Source organism: Lissotriton vulgaris, chromosome 4_2, assembly GCF_964263255.1.
Source record: "Lissotriton vulgaris chromosome 4_2, aLisVul1.2, whole genome shotgun sequence".
NCBI classification, from domain to species: Eukaryota; Metazoa; Chordata; class Amphibia; order Caudata; family Salamandridae; genus Lissotriton; species Lissotriton vulgaris.
The window spans coordinates 4,109,225-4,130,100 of record NC_141692.1 but is presented as its reverse complement, the minus strand read 5'-3'; the positions used below and the strand labels follow the sequence as shown (position 1 = coordinate 4,130,100).

Below are 20,876 nucleotides of genomic sequence, written 5' to 3'. Positions count from 1 at the left end.
GGTTAAAAGGCCAGTTGGGAAGGCCAATCCCGAAAACTCCTCTTTCACTTTGGTGTGCTTGCTCACTTGCTCCTTTTACTTGGATCTCAGTTTTTCGTTTCACCACTTTTAGAATCCACCAGCCGCCACTGGTGCATGCGCAGAAGGCCCCTGACCTGAGAGCTTGTGACTGAATCAGGAGTGTGGGGGGCCCCCTCCATGTTCTTTGCAGGGGGGCCCCCTCAAGTTTCGTTACGCCACTGCCCGGACTGCCCGCTCCACCACACCCCCTTCCTAGCCATCCTAAGAAGGAAGCTGCCCTTGACATCCAGGGGGCCCAACTATGCATCATGCCCTTTGTGCACACCTCGCCCCTTACCCAGGCACCCTCTCCTTCCTTCTGCAGAAAGTCCCGATTAAAACACTTTTCAAAAAGCCAGCAGCAGTGACAAACCAAACAGAAACTACTGCTTTCTGCATACAATGCATTTGCGCAATCAAGAATTTAAAATTCCATGATTAAGTGCATTTTTACGATGCAAAACAGCCCTGCATATAAGGTAATTAGATGTATGCACTGGAGAGAAGATATGTGAATGCACCAAATAGCCAACAGCTTGAAGTGAGCGCAACATACATTTATGTCGAAGCCAAAATCTACTCAGTAGATTTCCACTACCTGGAGCTCATGAAGACAGGTTTTTTTTAACGTCATACCTAACAATATTTATTGCTCCACCCAAGCTTATATATTCTTCCAAGCCTAAGATTTGGGAGAATATTTACTAACATTTTACACCGGTTTTTGCATCACAAAAAGTGATGCAAACCAGCGTAAAAATGTGAATTATTAATATACGTTTGGAGCAAAACTAGAATTGCGCTGAGAAAATGCATCTACATAAAGCCAAGTAGCATTTTGTTCCCTGGGTGGAACATGGGTGTTCCTATGCATATACCCATGGTTTTTGATTCAAAGCCCTATCTACAAACATTATAGACAGGGGTTTGTGCCAAAAAAAAAGCATTAAAAAGAAGAAATAGTTTCCTTCCTCCAAAACGTCTGACTTTGTATGTGAGCTGCACAGTTTAACATTCACCCACAGTGTGAAAAGTTTCAAAGTTTGTCCTGTGTGGTATTTTGTACTGGATGAATAGACTCTAAGGTAGACAAGACGCAGACGCCTGTGGACGCTGGTGCACTGTATGCCAGAGCAGGACAGCGCCATATCTTAGTAAATATAGCCGCTGGTCAGCTCTCCCTCTCATCCAATCAGCTCACAAGCGTTGGTTGTAGCGCTGCATTGCTTGAGGCTCAATAAATAGACCCCTCGGTTTGTAATAGTGCTACACACATGAGCTCATTCATTCACCGATTCATTGACCTGTAAGGCAGAGGGAGCTCCTCCTTACCAGCGGCACGGCCAGCTTCGCCAGCGCTTTGGCGTCCTCCAGGCAGCCGACGGGGATGCAGCGGCGCAAACATCGTGCGCAATCCGTGCAGAAGCGCAGAGGGTTCCTCGCCGCAGCAGGGGTGGGCGCCTCCATGATTTACACTCACTGAAGACTTCTTCGGTTCCCTTTGTAAACACGTGCAAGAGTAGCACCTGGAAGGAGCAGAGCTCCTTATCCAGAGTCCCCTCCTCTCTAATCTATAAGGACCTACAGAGAAGGATAAACGGACCTGATGAATACATCCCTCCCCCTCCACACTGGCTGAGCCTGACTGCGAGCCTTATGTATCAGGATGTATGAATCAGGGCTTCATTTGTAAAATATTAAGTCCAGGTGCTTGAATTTGTGTAGGAGGCCACACCCACTTCCCTGGCTCCACCCACTTCCTTCATTGGCTCCACCCCCAGTCTATTAGCTCCACCCTCACCCTGAATTGGCACTGCTGAAGCTGGATTTAATACCCAATCTGAATTCCTACCTTGGAAATAGATGGTTGACTTGAAACACATATTGATTTTCAAGCCCCTTGGGAAGGATATCTTAATAAAATCAAGGTAAAACCGCAAACGAGGCTGGATGGCATGAATTCTGGAAAGGAAGATAAAAAATCTAAAGAAATGCTGAAAAGACTATCTACTTCTGTTGTGTTTTGAGTCTCCCCTGGATTGCTTTTCAAATTGCACCCTCAGCTGCTCGGGACCAGTCATTTAGTAAAAGATAATACCGCACCTTACACACTTCTCATTGCTTTTACTCTGAGAATTTGGGGATTTCGCCACTGATATGTGTACATTGTGTTGCCAAAGGATGTAGGACTTTATAGAGCTCAGAGGCTCAAGCCCACTATGAAGGCATCCATCACATGAAGAATATATTGGGCTCTGCTAGATGCACTTTATGTACATCTCTGGAATATGCACAACCTGGAACTGCTTTATGCGCATCATTCGGCCCTGTATGAGGCCAATATGGACAGATAAAACATCTGCTCATATGCATATATCAGATCTCCAAAACGTGCACATATCACAGCCTCACAGATATGCCTATAGCATGCAATGCAGACCCTTTGCATATACACAGGATGGAATGCTGTGGTATCTGAAAAATACACTTTTCAGATGTGCAGATGACTTGGGCATTACAGGGCATATAATGGAGGTCTGCAAACTGGACATACCTGAGTCAGAATTGTCCAACTGTGCAGGTTTCTGCTTGGCCCACTCACCCTGCACTCACACAGGCACATCACTCTGCCTACACTCATACAGGCACACAGCACTCACCCTGCACTCACACAGGCACATCACTCTGCCTACACTCATACAGGCACACTACTCAACCTGCACTCATACAGGCACACAGCACTCACCCTACACTCATACAGGCACTCTACTCACCCTACACTCATACAGGCACACAGCACTCACCCTACACTCATACAGGCACTCTACTCACCCTACACTCATACAGGCACACAGCACTCACCCTACACTTATACAGACACTCTACTCACCCTACACTCATACAGGCACTCTACTCACCCTACACTCATACAGGCACACAGCACTCACCCTACACTCATACAGGCACTCTACTCACCCTACACTCATACAGGCACACAGCACTCACGATACACTCATACAGGCACTCTACTCACCCTGCACTCATACAGGCCCACAGCACTCACCCTACACTCATACAGGCACACAGCACTCACCCTACACTCATACAGGAGACAGCGCACTCCATTAACTCATACATGAGGAAAACAGAAAGTCCCATAGCACCCACAGACATCTGTAGAATTGTGGATATTTATGATCACACATTAAGACCATTTAATACATTTCTGAGAGCAGCACATTTAAGGGTAAACCAATGCATTTGCTGAGAAACTAACAAAGAACCCTCTGTGTTCCTCTTGCCAGCAGCTGTGATTAATGGCATCTCTGCCATGCAGTGGTCAATAAAGACAGGAAGCAGACCTGGACACTTCTCGTGGCCTTTGTTGCATGTAAAGCATCTGTACAGTTCAAACCTGCACACTCGGCAGAGGAGAGTGGGCATTGTTGGGGGGGGGGGGGGGGGGGGGGAGTTGCAGGTGTGCCAATGCATTCCAGGCCGGCCAGGGGGGGGGGGGGGGGGGGTTGCAGGTGTACCCCTGCCTCTCTTGTCTCTCGTAAGGCAGGCTCCCCGCCTATAGGAATCAAATAGACTGGCACTCCCACTGCAACATGTAGCGCCCACCGTCCTGAAGACACATCCCTGCCTTGCGCCTTCCACTTTCACAGCGCTTGAAGCACGAATGACAATTGCAGGAGCAGGCGCTATTCAGAGTGTTAAAAAACAGGCACAGAAAGAGAACACAGCAAAGTGTCAAAGGAACAGATGGGACATTCGAAACTTTTAAAGGGAGAACATGTAAAAAACAGCTTCCAGGAAGCAAAAGGCAACAAGAAGAGCGCCAAAGGGACATCAAGGTAAACCACGGTGGGGGGAAAAGTGACGGAGCGAGAACAGCTGGCAACGTGGGCGTTAAGGTGCAGCTCAAGGAGTTAAAGAGTCTTTGGCCAGATGTAGGTGGCCATTTACCGACCGGTAAATGGTCATTTGAGATGTAGGGGCGCTATTTTACCGATTCAGTAAATTTACCGAATCGGTAAAATACCGAATCTGTATTTTTACCGATTCAGTAACTTGCAGATGTAGGTGCAACTCTTCTGAGTTCCACAGGCCTTACAGAATCGGTATTTTACCACCCAATCCAATTGGGTGGTAAAATACCGAATCCAGGTGTGCATGCACATGTGTGCATGCACACCTGTGCCATGTGACAAACAGACATGCCCTTAAGGCATGTCTGTGTGCCACATGTCACACATGCCTGAATTCGGGGTGCTAAAGGGTGTCAAAGTGACACCCCCTGCACCCTTGCAACATTCGGTATTTACCGAATCGGTAAATACCGATTCGGTAATGCCCATTGATTCATATGGGCTTCAATGCCCATAGGAATCAATGGGCATTACCAAATCAGTAAAAGATAGCTATCTCAACAGTTTGATGCTGGTGGAGTGGTCGGAACGAGTTTCAGATGACATGCTGCCCGAACTCTGAAACTAAGCACCGGAGCCTTTCATGAAACCAGAAAGTGACTCCGTGGGTTTTCCTCTTGTTTAGTTTAGTGGGGTGGCCCCTTATTAGCAGCTGCCCGTGTAGACCTGGGCCTGAGAATGAAGTGCCGGTGCCTTCAGAAAGCACATGCACAAATTAAGCACTGTCTCCACCACTAAAGCCTCAACAGTATTTCACCACACTGGGGTTTAAATTGGTAAACTCACCACCAATCTACCTTCCCAGCAGGACAGAAAGTTCATTAACTACCAGGGTATTTCATTTAATAAAAAAAAAGAATGGGTAAGAGGCCACCGACTTCCAGGCATCCAAGCAGACTTGTCAAAGACTTGAGACGAAGTGGCGCCGCGAACAGACACCGGACAACCACACAGCCCTCAAGAACACCAGCCGCATGAGCCACCACCTCTAGTGCTGAATTAAAAAGCTTAAACAAATCTCGTTTAGAACTGACTATTAGACAAGTTGCCGAAATACATAGAAATGTAGACATTGCATGTCCAACAAGTCTCATCAAATCAAACCAATCTTTAAATGTCCCGAGCCTCAACCAACCTTCCACTTCTACTCAAGTCAGTGCCATCTATCTGAATGCCCGTTCCATCCCAAAGCATCCGTTAGAGGTTTGGAGTCTTTTAGATCTGGTAGCTCCAGATATCTGCTTTATTACAGAGACTTGGCGGCATGAAGGTGCATCCCCTGATTATAAGATAACCAGAGTGGACAGGAAAGAGAAAGGAGGAGGTGGTTTATTAGTAGGCTCCACGAAAGATCTAAAGATCACAATTTTAGAAACCAAGAGCTCACAACATGTAAAAATATGCATTTTCAGGATAGATGGCCTATCAAATGGCACTTGAAGAGGGGCCTTAGTCTATAGACCTCCTGGACCTAAAGAGGACTTTCATGATAAACTGTTAGAGAATATTTCTCCCCGTGTAGTGGCCTCACACAATTTCCTCCTAATTGGTGAGTTTAACTATCATGCCGAGAATTTGTCAAATTCAGATACTGACCAACTGATCTCAAATATGAACACGCTTGGTCTTTGCCAACTGGTCACGGGCCCTACTCACAATGCCAGCCATACACTGGGCCTTCTTTTCACTAACTTCTCAGGTGTCCAACTAGAACCCCCTGGCCCTCTACTATGGGCAGACCACTATATGATCAAATGTGTAATTCCTAACAATACGGTCAAAGGTGACCATAAGTATGAACTAATAGCCCAAAGATCCTGACGGAAAGTCACTCCATCTCTCTTTTCTAAACATTTTCGCCTAGACTCACCTGATCATGAAGTTGTTGTAACGTATCTAGGGCTCTAGTGTAATTTTCCCAATTCATGCCCTTATATATTTATAATTTATCATATCCTTACATAGGCATAAGAATCGTAACCATATTTAGACACAGCCAATGCAGTCTAAATACGGCATGGCTACTTCCACTAAGCTCCTAGAGTACAACGAGTTCTTGAAGACAACCAGCCTTCAGCAGCCCGGGACTTCCCCCTGCTTCAGTATTGATTTGTCCCAGAACTCCTGGAGCATGTAATGAACTGCGAGTTCTTAGTGATGTTATTATGTCCACCCTTACATCAAACTCAGCACCTTCCAGGTATAAATATGCCCACATCTGCCCTAGCAAACACACAGTGGTTTTGTAGCAGATCGACTGACTACTTGCCCGACGCCCTGCTGTAGCGAGTGCCGAAGGAAGCCGACCCTCCAACTGACGCACTGAGAGTGACGTTGTCTTTTCTCCTGCCGAGAAATCCAGCTCCAGTGTTTCCCTGCTACCGTTGCGGGTTACTGGGAGATCGAGTCCTGAGAGAGAGATACAAGACCTCCTTCATTCTATAAACAAGGTACGGAGCTGATTAGACCCTTGGAGAATTCTTGGATAGATTCTTGGCAGAAACTATTTAACTCCAGCTACACCTCACTTACTTCTTCCCTTGTACTAGGCTTAGGTTAGGTACACCGGGGTAGACGTATTTTAGATGCACCAGTTGAGTACTTTTAGTCATTATTCATCATTTTATGTATTTTATCTATTTTATTTATCTTATGGCTTAGAAACCATATAAATGCTATACAGTATTATTTCATAATACTCCTTTTACTGTTCGCACTTTACTTCATAGCAAGTATTACGATTGTAGCAATTCACTTCTCTTGCATGAGAAAGAAGACTGCTCAATAAATAACCTTTTTATTGAAAACGCCCGTCTCTCTATTTTCTCTGCAAAAACCCTGGTGAAACGAAGCATGCACGATTGACTGAGTGAAATGGCCATCTATTTTTTCCGTGACTCTGGAGATATACTCCTAATTCTTGTGAAAGTTGTCATGTTATATGGTTGTCAGAGACTAATCCCTTCTTGTGTATTCGAGAACGTTTCTAGTGACCTCTGAGCTAGCTGGCACTCACAATTAAGTCTAACATATTCAATAGAGACCTAGTCGACCTAAGTCCTACGTCTAAACTATCGTTTATGTTATTTCAATGCGCAGAGCCTATTGGGAATATAGGAACTACACTGCAAAGTCAGTGTAAACCAAACTGCACATGACCTTGACAAAGCAATCAGGATTGCTTTGGATAAAATAGCTCCCCTCGCCCAGACCAAAATTAAGCCTAGAACTGCCCCGTGGTTCACTGACCACCTAAGGGGCAACAAGTTCCTGTGTCGTGTGGCGGAACGGAAGTGGCGAAAAAGGAAAAAGTATGACGACCGCAAAAACTATAAAAATATCCACCACACTTATATGAATGACATTAAATTGGCAAAAGAGCAATTCTTTTTAACCCGGATAAATCAGACTGAAAATTCTTGTAAAGAGTTATATCAAATCTTCAAAGAATTCACCACCCCTTCCAACCAGCTATCGGTCCCAAATTCTCAGGACTGGAAGGACAAGTTCTCCAAATTCTTTGAAGACAAAATTTTTGCCATCCACCAATCCTTTCCACAACAGCATAACAATACATATTCTGACGATGTGCACAGCTTGTTTCCTAACCCCCATTGTATCCTGAATTAATTTGTAAAGTTCAACATGAAATCGGTCCCAACTGTTATGTTAAAGGTAAAATCCGGTTTACCAACAGATCCAGTACCCCCAAAATCGCACCAGTCATCCAAGACAATCTTACAAGTCTATTTAACAAGTCTCTTTCGGAAGCAGCATTTCCTACAATGTGGAAGGCCGCGAGGGTCAGACCCATATTAAAAAAGCCTACAGCCGACCCAAAACTACCTTTTAATTATCGCCCTATATCCTTACTTCCCTATTTTGGTAAAATGCTGGAATCCCTTATAAACCAGCAGTTAGTTGCCCACCTCGAGAGCCATGAACTACTTGATCCTTCACAGTCTTGCTTCAGGGCGGCACACAGCACTGAGGCAGCTTTGGTCGAAGTTATGGATAATGTCAGGCTGGCATTGGATAAACATCAGTCAGCCTTTCTCATCCTGCTCGACCTGTCTGCCACCTTCGACACTATCTCCCACAGCATTTTAGAACACCAGCTGTGGGAGATTGGTGTCAGGGGAAATGCCCTAAAGTGGCTCAAGAGCACTTGGCTGACCGAGTAACCGCAGTCCAAATGGGCAAGAATATTTCAGGGAGAGACCAGTTGCGATGGGGGTACCTCAGGGCTCTATTTTGAGCCCGACCCTCTTAAATCTACATATGAGACCTCTGGCCAAGGTGATCAGATTCTTCGGTTTTGATGTCATATCCGATGTGGATGACACGCAGATTCTGGTCACCATTGGCCCGGACCCTGCCGAAACAAAGCAGCGCTTCAAGCAATGCATGTCTCACATTGACAGATGGATGAATTCCAACCATCTCCAATTGAACTGAGGTAAGTCAGAGAGCTTGCTGTTTAGTAAGGCCCAGGAGCATTGGTCCCATGATTGGTGGCCCCCCAATCTCTGCCCCTGTCCTACCCCCAAATTAACAGTACAGAATCTGGGCATCTACATGGACAATCAATTGTCTATGAAAAGTCAGATTAATCATATCACTTGCACTCGCTTTGGAGTGATGCGAAGGTTTTCAAATGGTTCCCAGTGAGGCCAGGAAACCAATAGTCCAGGGGCTAATAATCAATAGAATGGACTATGGAAATGCCCTACTGTTTTCATTCAATGAAAACCTGTTCAAAAGGCTTTGAATTGTGCAGAACACAGCAGCCAGGCTGGTTCTTGACCTTCCTCCTAGGACTTCTTCTTTTCCCTGTCTGAGATCATTACACTGGCTCCCAGTAAAGAAGCTAATTCTTTTTAAGATCGTGTGTCTGATCCATAAGCACAGGTATGCAAGGGGACCAAAATACTGGTCGAAAAAACTACAGTGGTACCAGCCAAGCCGGACTCTTAAATCAGGCAATGCATCGTTGCTCACTCCTTTGAGAATCCGCACAGCCAGGAAAGGTGGTCGATCTTTCTCCTTCCTTGTTCCGGCATCATGGAATAAAATCCCTGTTCAATTACGCATCACCCCGGCCATAACTGTTTCCGCAAACTACTGAAAACATGGTTATTTGACAATTAAGTCAAAGTCTAATCAGAGCCGTCTGCAAGCACCATGAGACTTTTTAGTGATATGTTTGCGCTATACAAATGTACCTGATTTGATTTGATTTGACACTGAGGACAGGTCTGCAACTCTACCTGCCACATCTAAAGACCAGTCAGTCAGTCTCCAGCGATGACTCCCATGTGGTGCTGGAGGACACAGTAAATGATTCATCAACATCGGAGTCAACCACCACCACCACTCCCATATCCACCCTCCCAGCTGCTCCCAGCCCCTGTGTCCGTGGCAGCTCCACTAGCACCTCACCTCTACCTCTGCCCCTGTCTCGCCTGCTGCCCTCAGTGTTTAGGCGATAGACATCCTGAGGCAGATCCCTGTGGGGCAGACATCACTGCTGAATGTCCTCCATGTGCGGACCACTCTTTTGACACAAATGGTGTCATTCGGAGAGGACATTCACTCTGACATGTATGCCTTACAGAGATCCAATCAGGCTCTGACCTCCACACTGATGGCAGCAGAGTCTCAGCTCCAGCAGTCCCTCTCCCTCCTACCTCTTCCCATCCATAGTCACAACTACCCTCCCTGACCCAAGCACATGCAGACATATACATGCACATAGCTCAACAGTCACACGCAGTACACAAACACACGGATACAAAGGCAAACCCTCTCACAGAAACACTCTCTAGACAGACAGCTCACTCACCACCAGGGACATACCAACAGACGACACACATGTATCCACAGACTCTCCGCAGACCTCAGAACCCTCTGTCTCCACAACAACTGCCCCTGCCTCTCCTGTTTCACCCTCTGCCCAGAAAGTCTTCCTTTGCGATCTTGGCCTCAACCCTGCCAACCCATCCCAATAAGAAGACGCAACCCACCCCCAGGCCATGACATCTAAATCTGTCCCCCCCATCTTGAAGACAAAAAGGCAAACCCCTCACAAATCACACCGGTCTCCCAAGCCCAAAACCCATCCAGCTACACAGACTACTGCAGGCAAGCCCTTTACCTCCCACCACAAAATCCCAGTCCCAGTAAGTCAGAGTCTCTCCCTATCCCTGTATATACAACTCTGGGATATACCATCCCCAATCTTGTTAAACTAAGCCCCCCTCCTTCGAGCACTCCCACTAAAGCTCTACCCCACCTCAGTCTGAGCCTGCCACTACAGTCGACGCACCGCCCCCTCAATTGGACACAACCACTGCAGTGAACCCAACCACACCTTCTGATCCCATCCCTCCCAAAACTTAACCCAGTCCTCCCTAGTTTTGGCCCTTTGGTGCCTGGCGTGCCCCCTAGATGCTCCTCCAAAGGAAGGTGACCCCTTACAGTTTCAGTGCAGGCAAGTCTTGATGGACAGAACTGCTTGGTTTCTTTGATCCAGCAGCTGGTTGGAATAGAACAGATGCGGTTTGTTCCAGGGCACAATCTAACATACAATCTTCGTACTGTGTTTCGCGTAATACAACACACGAGTCCAGAGGTCAATGGCGCTGTGATTTTTCATGATGCAGAGAAAGCTTTGGATTTGGTGGAGTGGGCTTTCATGCTCTCTAAACTAAGAAGGATGGGCATGGTAGAGATATTCTTAAAGCTGGTTTCAGTACTATACAGTTCCCCATCTGCAATGCAGTGACAGGCCTAAGTAAAATCTTGAGGGGTGCACATCAGGGGTGCCCATTATCGCCCCTATTATATGTACTTGCGGCAGAGCCTCTGGCGTGTGCCCTCAGAGAATATCATGGACAGAGAGGGATTCGCTTCCCGGGACACAATTTGTTTATATCCACCTATGCAAATATTACACTACTATATATCAGAAACCCTGAGATCAACTTGTCCCTGGTACTAAGAGAGGTAGTGTGCTTTGGTGAACTATCAGGCCTCAGAAATAATTGGTCCAAATCCACAATATTTCCATTGACCCTGGCTACAAAGCAAACAGAGTTCAACTCCCCTCACCTGGTCTGAAGATAAGGTACAATATTTCTGAATTATAGTCCACACATTCTCTGACTTTGTTTGTAGTGAGAGCTACGGCAAGGCTATTGCTAAATAAGAGGAAGATGTGGAACGTTGGATATGACTAATATTGTCTCTTTTGGGCCACATCTCTCTGATGAAGATGGTGGTATTACCCAGATTTTTGTTGCTATTCCTTACTATACTGATGGTTTTACCCACACATTTCTTTAAAGTTATTAGAACATTGCTGGTTATGCTGGCTTGGGCCGATAAGCAGCCACGCTTCCAATGGAAGATCCTCACTTTCCCTTACTCCCTAAGTGGTCTGGGAGCTCCGGATACGGAGCTTTACTACAAGGTGGACCAGTGTTCACACGCCTACTATTGGGTGAACTAACAACCAACTCCCCCACACATATATAGAGAGAGGGTAGAGGGAATGCTGTACCCACTTCCAAACTGGATGTTTCAAGCCCCGGGCAGGCTCGCTGGAATACTGGACTCAATCAATGCCATGGTTCACGCTTGGCATGAGCTACTAAAAATACAGGCGACTTCTCTATTGTATTCACCGCTGACGCCTCTGGATTGGTGCCAGTGGCTGCCCGTAAGCAGAGAAAGAGAGGTGGTCACTGCACTAGAAACTCTCGACATTACTAAAACTGGTGATCTGTTTTTAGTGGGCAACGCATGAGAATGGGACGAGATCGAAGCAGATGGTCGAATAGTTACCCTTTTGATGAGATTTCACTTTAACAGGGTGAGACATGCCCTTCGCGAACAGCTGGATGATATGATGGAACCCCCTGAGGTCACCCCTTCTCATTTATACTGATTTTGGATTCTCCCAACAGGATAGTCTCAAGCATTTATAATATGGTACAAGGATACCGCAAGATCTTTTTCACAAAAGCTAGACTGGAGTGGCAGAGTTATCTGGGATGGGCCTTAGATGACAAAACATGGGGTTACTGCTGCGAAATAACATAAAGCATCTCTTTAAATGGAAGACATAGACTAATACACTTTAAGTTCCTCAATAGAGTTTACTACACACTGCCCGGCTGCATAGATATAGCCTCTGAGACACAGTGGATTGTGATCGCTGTGGTGCGAATCCAGGGGACTTTATGCACGGGGCCTGGCTCTGCCTAGAGGTGGCTGGTATTTGGAGACTGGTATCTCAAAAGCTGAGAGAAATCACAAAACTTACATTATCCCGTGACCCCCATGTTGGTGATATTAGGATATTCAACACAAAGAAAAAAGGACTCCCGCCGGCTAATTGATATGGGGATGTTGATTACAAAATGTAGGATAGCGATGCAATGGTTTCATGGTCCGGTGCCCACCATAACAGAATGGTCTAAAGATATGATATATTGTAATACTCAAACTAAATTATACAGTAAACTATTCCCCCCTCAGAATCACCCTAAAAAGCTTCTTGGGCCTATACCAAATCTACTTAGCAAGTAGGGAGCCAAATGTAACTTAGCCAAATTTGTTTCCAAGATTGTGATTTCAGGTAATGATAAGATCGCATGTTGAAGGGTTAGATATGTGCGAAAATGTGTTAACACCTTCGGTGCTCATGAAGGCACAGTGGCGCTGTGGTCATGTTGAGCGCTCCCATGCAGGGATAATTCCCCTGCTGTGCTGAGCGTTCTGAAGAAACAGGCGTGGTCATGACGAGCTCAGCTCATCATGAGAACAGCGCCACCGTGCAGCGTGACGAACCAAGCTCGTCACAAGCACCGCTGCACTGTGCGTGGCCCCCTCTACCCCACACCACGGGGGAATTAGCCCCACTGTGAAGGGGTTAATGTTATTAGCACTGATCATGGAGATGGATGAGGAGCCAATCTGCTCATTGCTCTCTGGTTTTATCATGTCACCTGTGGGATTATTGTTTCAATTAACAGGAGCCGTATATACAATGTCATGATCTGTAAGTCACAATGGATTTCTAACTGCGTTCACAGGCAACACGCGATGCCACCAATGATGTACACTGTGACCTATGTCTATGTATGTTATAATGCTCCACTTATCGTTCACTTTTGATTTGCCTTACCTTTGTTGTTGGTTTTGTTATTGTCAGTAAGAAAACACAATAAAATTTAAAAAAAAGAAGTAAGTGTGATTGATCTCAACCATGAGCTTTCTGAATCATCCAGACTAGCCTGGTGGACCTGTGCTTTAGCCCTTGTGTTGTTTCCTGGTTTGGTATGGTTCTAGGAGTGGAATGAGCCAATTGCTCTTGATCTGTTTGTTGTTGGTAGAATTATACACATGTGTTTTGCCATTAGTTTCATCAATCCTATGTTGCACTGGGGAAGTTGTCTCAATCTTGTTTTGTGTCTTATTATTAGTTTTGTTGCTTAAACCCATCAGGGATTCTGCTGTGTGAATATGTGCTTTCGAAGTTAAGGTTTTGTTTTAGCTAGCCATTATCTACTTTGCTGATTTCTCCCCTTTGTTAATAGGAGGTTTAAGTCTTCCGAGACTTGGTCATAAATACGCACATGTTCCTTTGGATTGTTTAGATAATGCGAATATAATAGAATAGAATAAATACAGTCCTCTGTGGGGCCAGAGGCGTTTGAAGACCTGATGTCTCTCCAGGCATTGAATAGATTGTCAGCCCGGGTCTTTGAGAAAGAAAAACCTGGACCTCGTGTTTGCTTTTCCACTTCTGTCTGCATTCCCAAACAGTGTAAGTGTTTGTAATATCAAAGGACTCCCTGTCGTGCAGCTTGGTTGTTGGGGTTTGGCTGGTTTATTTGTGGCTTGGTTTTTTGGTGCTCACTTCAGGTTGTTGCTCTTTCGTCCTTGCTTTGCCTAGTTTGACCTGATCTCAACTTCCTTTTGACATCTCTGAAAGTAGGCCTGGCACTTGCTTCAGTGCCCTGCCCACCCTTGTGGCTCTGTTGCTGTGTAGCACTTGTTCTTCTTAATTTCTGAAAACTATTGTCCTTGTTTGTCTTGTATTGACTGGGTTTTTTTTCTTTATTTTCCAGTTAGTCAACTTCCTGGGTAGTTTTGTGGGTAGTTTACTTGTAATCAAAAATGATCAACTCTAAGAGACAAGCTTATAGGCAATATCATCTATAGAGTGACAGCCCAAATCCATTAACAGTGGTATGATGGGACTAGAACAGGGAAGGCCAGATAAGTTCTGTACAAATTTATTCTGGACTTTGACCAGGGGTGAAAGGTCCGCAAAACCCCAAAGGTCCGCTCCGTACAAGATCGCTGAACCTATCCTGAGGTTAAAACGTTTCAAGGCAGGACCTAACATTTTCGTCTGCGAGGATCTCTGTTCTTTGACCAGGCACCCTGAGAGCTGGGCAAACTTGAGAAATAAGGTATCGATCTGGGGTTTCCAACTCAATTTTCTCTGTAGAACAATTCCCAGATAGGTCATATTAGTTTGTTCTACTTCAGTGTTGTTCAGCGTGACATGGCCCACCAGGGGTCTGCCTTTTGTAAGGACCATGAACTTGGTTTTAGTTACATTTACATGCAGGTCATGATCGAGGCAGAATTCCTCAAATGTATTCAATGCCGCCAGCAGGCCCACCTGGGTCTGTGAAAGTATGACGGTGTCGTCCGCGAACGTAAGTAGCAGAAACTTTGTGCCAGGCGACACCACAGGACACCGGAAATCTGTTGGTGACCTGCCCTTGGTTACCCCAGCGGACTTGTGCGAAATACAGTTCGCCCCTGGGTACAAGATCCAATGCTGACTTAAGGTCCACAAAGGCAGCGTAGATGGTCCCGCCTTCCAGACTGAGTACTTTCTAGTAAATCAGTAAGAACCTGAAGACCTGCTCGATGGTGCTTATGCAGGATCTAAACCTAGCCTTCAAGGGCGATAGTATATCCTCAAGCTCTATCCAGCACAGCATTTTGGCCAATACCATTCTAGCGACAACTTTTTGTATAGAATGACCTTTGTCCCTGCTTGCAGGGCCGGTCGCTCCACACACCGCGCGGCTCCCCCCGGTGAGTGCCAGGACCCCTGACCCCTCCGATGCTGCCTCGCTACAGCCGTGTGCCTGGAGTGCTGTTGCCAGTTCCTTTAGCCTCTGCCTTAGCCTGTGCCCCTGTATTTTGTATCTTGTTGTGCCTTAGCCTGTGCCCCTGTATTTTGCCAGTCTGCTGTTCATTGTCCTTGCTGTGCCCCTGTATTTTTGCCTTCCCCTTGTACCTTTTCCCGCCGCTTCTCCACCTCCCCCCGCCGCTGCTCCCCTGCGCCCCCCAACACTTTTCTCTTTTGTATCCCGCCCATTGGACACCTCGCTCCCGCCTCCTAGCTGCTCCTCCCTCCCACTTGGCCATTTATGGAGGTCGCCGCACGGTGGCGAGCTGTGACCTTTGTCCCTGTTTGCAGGGCCAGTCGCTCCACACACCGCGCAGCTCCCCCTCCATGAGTGCCAGGACCCCTGACCCCTCCGCTGCTGCCTCGCTACAGCCGTGTGCCTGGATTGCTGTTGCCAGTTTCTTTAGCCTGCACCTTAGCCTGTGCCCCTGTATTTTGTATTTTGTATCTTGTTGTGCCTTAGCCTGTGCCGCTGTATTTTGCCAGTCTGCTGTTCATTGTCCTTGCTGTGCCCCTGTATTTTCGCCATCCCCGTGTACCTTTTCCCGCTGCTTCTCCCCCCTGCTCCCCGCCGCTGCTCCCCTGCGGCCCGCCCACTTTTCTCCTTTGTATCCCGCCTATTGGACATCCCGCTCCCACCTCCCAGCTGCTCCTCCCTCCCACTTCACCATTTATGGAGGTCGCCGCACGAGAGTGCAGCGGACGTGCGCAGCGGGCGTGCCGATTGTGCGCCGAAGGCGCGCCAAAGGCAAGCCTGTCTGCGACGCCGGCGCCGGGACCGCACCCAGCGCCAGGATCCCTGGTCCTCAAAGATGCCAGCGCACCCGACGATCCTACGACACCGCCACCCTCCACGCACTCAACGCTGGCCGGGACGCCGCCTGCTACAAAGCCACCCCGAAACGCACCCACGGACCCTTTACCTGCCAAACCTGAAAATTCACCTGCCTCCGAACCTGCACCGCACCCGCCAAGCCGAGCTCCAACAACAACTACCTCAAGTGCATCCTGGTCAACACCCGCTCCATCCACAGACATGCCGTCGAACTCTGGAACCTCCTCGACACAACAGCACCAGACGTCGCCTTCCTCATAGAAAGATGGGTGAATGCCTCCTCAGCCCCCGACATCGCCATAGCCATCCCAGAAGGCTACAAGATTACCCGGATGGACCGCGGCAACCAAACCGGAGGAGGCATCGCCATCGTCCACAAAAACATCATCCGCATCATGACCAACTCCGACGACACCCTTGACCGCCGCCGAGCACCTTCATTTCCAGATTCAACCGACCCCAAGACCACCCTCAGAGGCACCCTCAACTACAGACCCGCGGGACCGCGCACACTATTCAGCGAAGCCATGGCAGACTTCGTCTGTCCGCACGCCCTCATCTCCACAGACTACATCCTCCTCGGGGACCTCAACTTCCACCTGGAGAACAACAAGGACTGCAACACTGATGCCCTGCTGGATAACCTTGCCAACCTCGGACTCAAGCAACTGGTGAACACCCCCACCCACTACGCCAGACACACGCTTGATCCCATCTTCTCCTCCAGCAAGCACATCTCCTTCAGCCACTCCACCGGACTACACTGGACAGATCACAGCTGCGTCCACTTCAACTTCAGGAGAACCACGACCCACCACCACCCGCAACCGGTTCCCCGCGTTAGCTGGAGCAAGATCACCGCCGATCAGCTCACCACCGCCCTCAGCCAAAAGCCGCCCACCAACACGACGGACCCCAACCAAGCATCCCGCAACCACACACAGTGGCTAACCAACTGCGCCGACAAAATCGCACCAAGGAAGAATCCCCCCAACAGACCTGGCAACAGAAAAGCCTCCTGGATTACCAACAACCTAAAAATCTCCGAAAAAACCTGCTGCACCCTCGAGAAAGCCTGGCACCACAACCAGACAGCAGAGAATATGACAGCCCTCAAGAACGCCACCCGCAAACACCACCAACTGACCCGCACCACCAAGAAGACAACTTACAAAGAATGACTAGAAAACAACACCCATAACAACAAGGAACTCTTCAGCATCGTCAAAGAGCTCTCCAACCCCAGTGCCTGCAACAACGACATCACGCCCTCTCAAGAACTCTGCAACTCACTCGCCTCGTACTTCCACCGCAAGATCGTCGACATACACAACAGCTTCGGCGCACAGACCACGCACCCAACCACCGAACCAGAGCCCCCCCCATCAACACCCTCTGCGCCTGGACCCCTGTCAGCACTGAAGAGACCACCCACCTGATGAACACCATCCACTCCGGGTCCCCTACTGACCCCTGCCCGCATCACATCTTCAACAAAGCCGACTCCATCATCGCACCCCAACTCCGGGACATCATCAACAGATCCTTCGCATCCGCCACCTTCCTGGAGAGCTGGAAACATGCCGAGCTGAGCGCCCTCCTGAAGAAACCCACCGCTAGATCTCCAGAACTTCTGCCCCATCTTGCTCCTCCCCTTTCCAGCCAAAGTCATCGAGAAGACCGTCAACAGACAACTCTCCGCCTTCCTCGAGACCAACGGATCCCTCAACCACTCACAGTCCGGTTTCCGAGCAAACCACAGCACTGAGACTGCCCTCATTGCAGCCACTGACGACATCAGGTCCCTGCATGACAACGGGGAAACTGCTGCCCTCATCTTCCTAGACCTCTCGACAGCCTTCGACACCGTATGCCACCGCACCCTGATACAGCGCCTAAGCAATACCCGAATCCAAGGAGCGGCCCTGGAATGGATCATCTCGTTCCTCGCCGGTAGAACCCAGAGAGTCCGCCTCACCCCGTTCCGATCCGCGGCCTTCAAAGTCATCTGCGGTGTTCCGCAAGGATCCTCACTTAGCCGCACCCTCTTCAACGTCTACATGAGCCCTCTCGCAGCCATCGCTCGCCAACACAACTTCAACATCATCTCCTACGCCAATGACACCCAGCTGATCCTCTCCCTCACCAACAACCCCGCCACCGCCAGAGCCAACCTCCAGGAAGGCATGAAAGACGTCGCAGAATGGATGAAGATCAGCTGTCTGAAACTGAACTCAGACAATACGGAATTCCTCATCCTGGAACCATCCCCCTCCGCCTGGGACAACTCCTGTCGTCCCCCTGCCCTGAGCACCTCCCCCAAGCCAACGGACCACGCACGCAACCTGGGCTTCATCCTGGACTCCTCCCTCACAATGACCGAGCAAATCAACGCTGTCTAGTCATCCTGCTTCAACACCCTGCGCATGCCCCGAAAGATCTTCCGATGGATCCCCACCGACCCAGGAAGTCGGTCACCCAGGCCCTCGTCCCCAGCCGCCTGGACTACGGGAACACACTCTACGCTGGAACCACAGCCAAACTCCAGAAAAGACTGCAGCGTATTCAGAATGCCTCAGCACAACTCATCCTGGACATTCCTCGAAACAACCACATCTCCGCCCACCGGAAAGGCCTGCACTGGCTCCCCATCAACAAGAGTATCACGTACAGACTCCTCACCCATTCACACAAAGCCCTCCACAACACGGGCCCGAATTACCTCAACAGCCGCCTCACATTCTACACACCCACCCACCAGCTCCGTTCCGCCAGCCTCGCCCTCGCCTCCGTCCCACGCATTCGCAAATCCACCGTCGGAGGAAGATCCTTCTCCTACCTGGTGTCCAAGACATGGAACTCCCTCCCACTCACCTTCGGCTGACCCTGGACCATCTCTCCTTCAGGAAACAACTCAAGACCTGGCTGTTCGAGCAGTAGCGATCCCTCCCCCTCAGTGGCTTGAGACTCTTACGGGTGAGTAGCGTGCTTTACAAATTTTGTTGATTGAGTGATTGATTGATAGAATCGATCAAGCTGATCGGTCAATAATTCACCGGGATGGAGCGGTCCCCCTTCTTATGGATGGGCAGGATCTCGGCTCCGCGCTAAGAATCCGGGATACTAGCCCCTTTAGCTATTGCATTTCCCAAAAACACGATATACGGTATCCAATTAGTTGGATCAGATTTAAAGACGTCTGCTGGAGTGCAATCCATTCCCGGGGCCTTTTTCACTGGGAATCTTTTTCAGAGCTGCCTCGACCTCCATACAATCAAATGTGATTGCTTTAATATTCAGCACAGGACCATGGTCATAGAGGAGGTCAGCACTGTTTAGGACCAGCCCAGAAAACTGAGACTCAAAGTGCTCCACCCAGATCTCAATAGGAACGTGGTTTATAGGGACCTGGGATTCGAGTCCCAGTCTAGTTTAGCACGGAGCCGGACTTTACAATAGTTCTGCCTCGCTCTCCTAATATCGGGCAAGTTTTTAGACTTAATCACCAGTGCCAAGATACCATAAGAAACCCGGCACAATTTGTTGTACCATGAGATGTTCGTAGAACGGGCAATTTGTTTTTGGGGCTTGCAAGGTTTGGAAAAATGTGCTTTGAGATCGTTAAAGAGGTTTTTGTGTAGTTTAATGATTGTCCCGTTATTATCTTCCTGGGGTGGAAGTGAGCGCAATACCCCCAGAGCCCTTGATACCTTTAGCCTAATCTCTTCAATTGCCCCGGGATCGATTGCGATCCTTGCCCATCGCACCCTGCGTGTATCATTTGTGAGCAGAGCATCAGCAGTGACTATCTCTGTCATAGTATCATAATTCGTTCCTCCATTTAAACGGAGACTCAATGCAAGGGGGTTGTGATCGCTCTCCGGGGGATCCAAAATCGCCATGTACTCTAGAATGCCCCAGTACTCAATTTTAATGAGGATATAGTCAATTCTACTTGTGTGGGGGCCATTAACAATGGTTGACCTGCCATTTTATCCGAGATGGACTGACCGTTAGCTGCTCTATATCCACGCTCTAGGCAGAGGCCCATCCATTGCAAAGCAGATTCCTTCCATTTCTTGACTGGCTGGTGGTCAAGCAGGGGAATATTCCTCTGTACATTCTCCTCTAACTGGAGGGTTTCTCCATCACAATATAGGGGCTTGAACGTACAGTTAAAGTCGCCAGCAATTATAACATTGCTGGCGAGCCCAACTGGATTCAAGAAAGTATCCAGATCAGCAAAGGTTTTGGATCCACGACCACCAGGCAATCCCCTCTTATACACATTTACGATAATGATATCTTTAAGGTCTGGCTGGTGCAGGGTTAAAACAAGGAGATCTGGGCTATCAACTACCAGTTCAGTTGGGCTGTAGTTGGTTGTCTGTCTCACCCATATGGTTAGACTCACAGAGTGTCTACCTTTTTTCCCTCTGACTGCAGGTTTACAGAAGTTTAAGTACCCTAGACAGTATATGGGTTCTACTGCCCACGTCTCCTGAAACACTAGAATGTCATATTTCTCTAACAGAGCTGACCATTCTACTATTGAAATTTTACTCTTCAGACCAGCAATATTCCAAGAGATAAACTTGGTCGTGTTTAGATCAATGGCTAAACAGTGCAGGGTGGAGGTCATGACCATTTTTAGGGTGGGGGCACGGGTATTAGCCAGACTGGGGCAGCTGGCTACTAGAGGGGCGAGAGCCGAGATTCCAGGTACTTCATTAACCATAATTTCTTCCCCGTCTGGCAACTCGCCCATATGTAACTTACGATTCATACAAACTGGATTTAACCCAGGGGAACCCTCCAGATTGAC

The 20,876-nt window shown here is 48.2% G+C and overlaps 1 protein-coding gene across 1 annotated transcript in view; it reads right to left on the bottom strand.

The window, feature by feature from the left end:
• Nucleotides 1-1,527, bottom strand: part of LOC147718104 (multidrug and toxin extrusion protein 2-like) — a 615,385-nt gene extending 613,858 nt beyond the window's left edge. The window contains exon 1 of the mRNA XM_086919188.1: nucleotides 1,393-1,527. Within this exon, the coding sequence (XP_086775314.1) occupies nucleotides 1,393-1,527 (135 nt within the window). The remainder of the gene's footprint in view (nucleotides 1-1,392) is intronic.
• Between the last annotated feature and the right edge of the window lie 19,349 nt (nucleotides 1,528-20,876).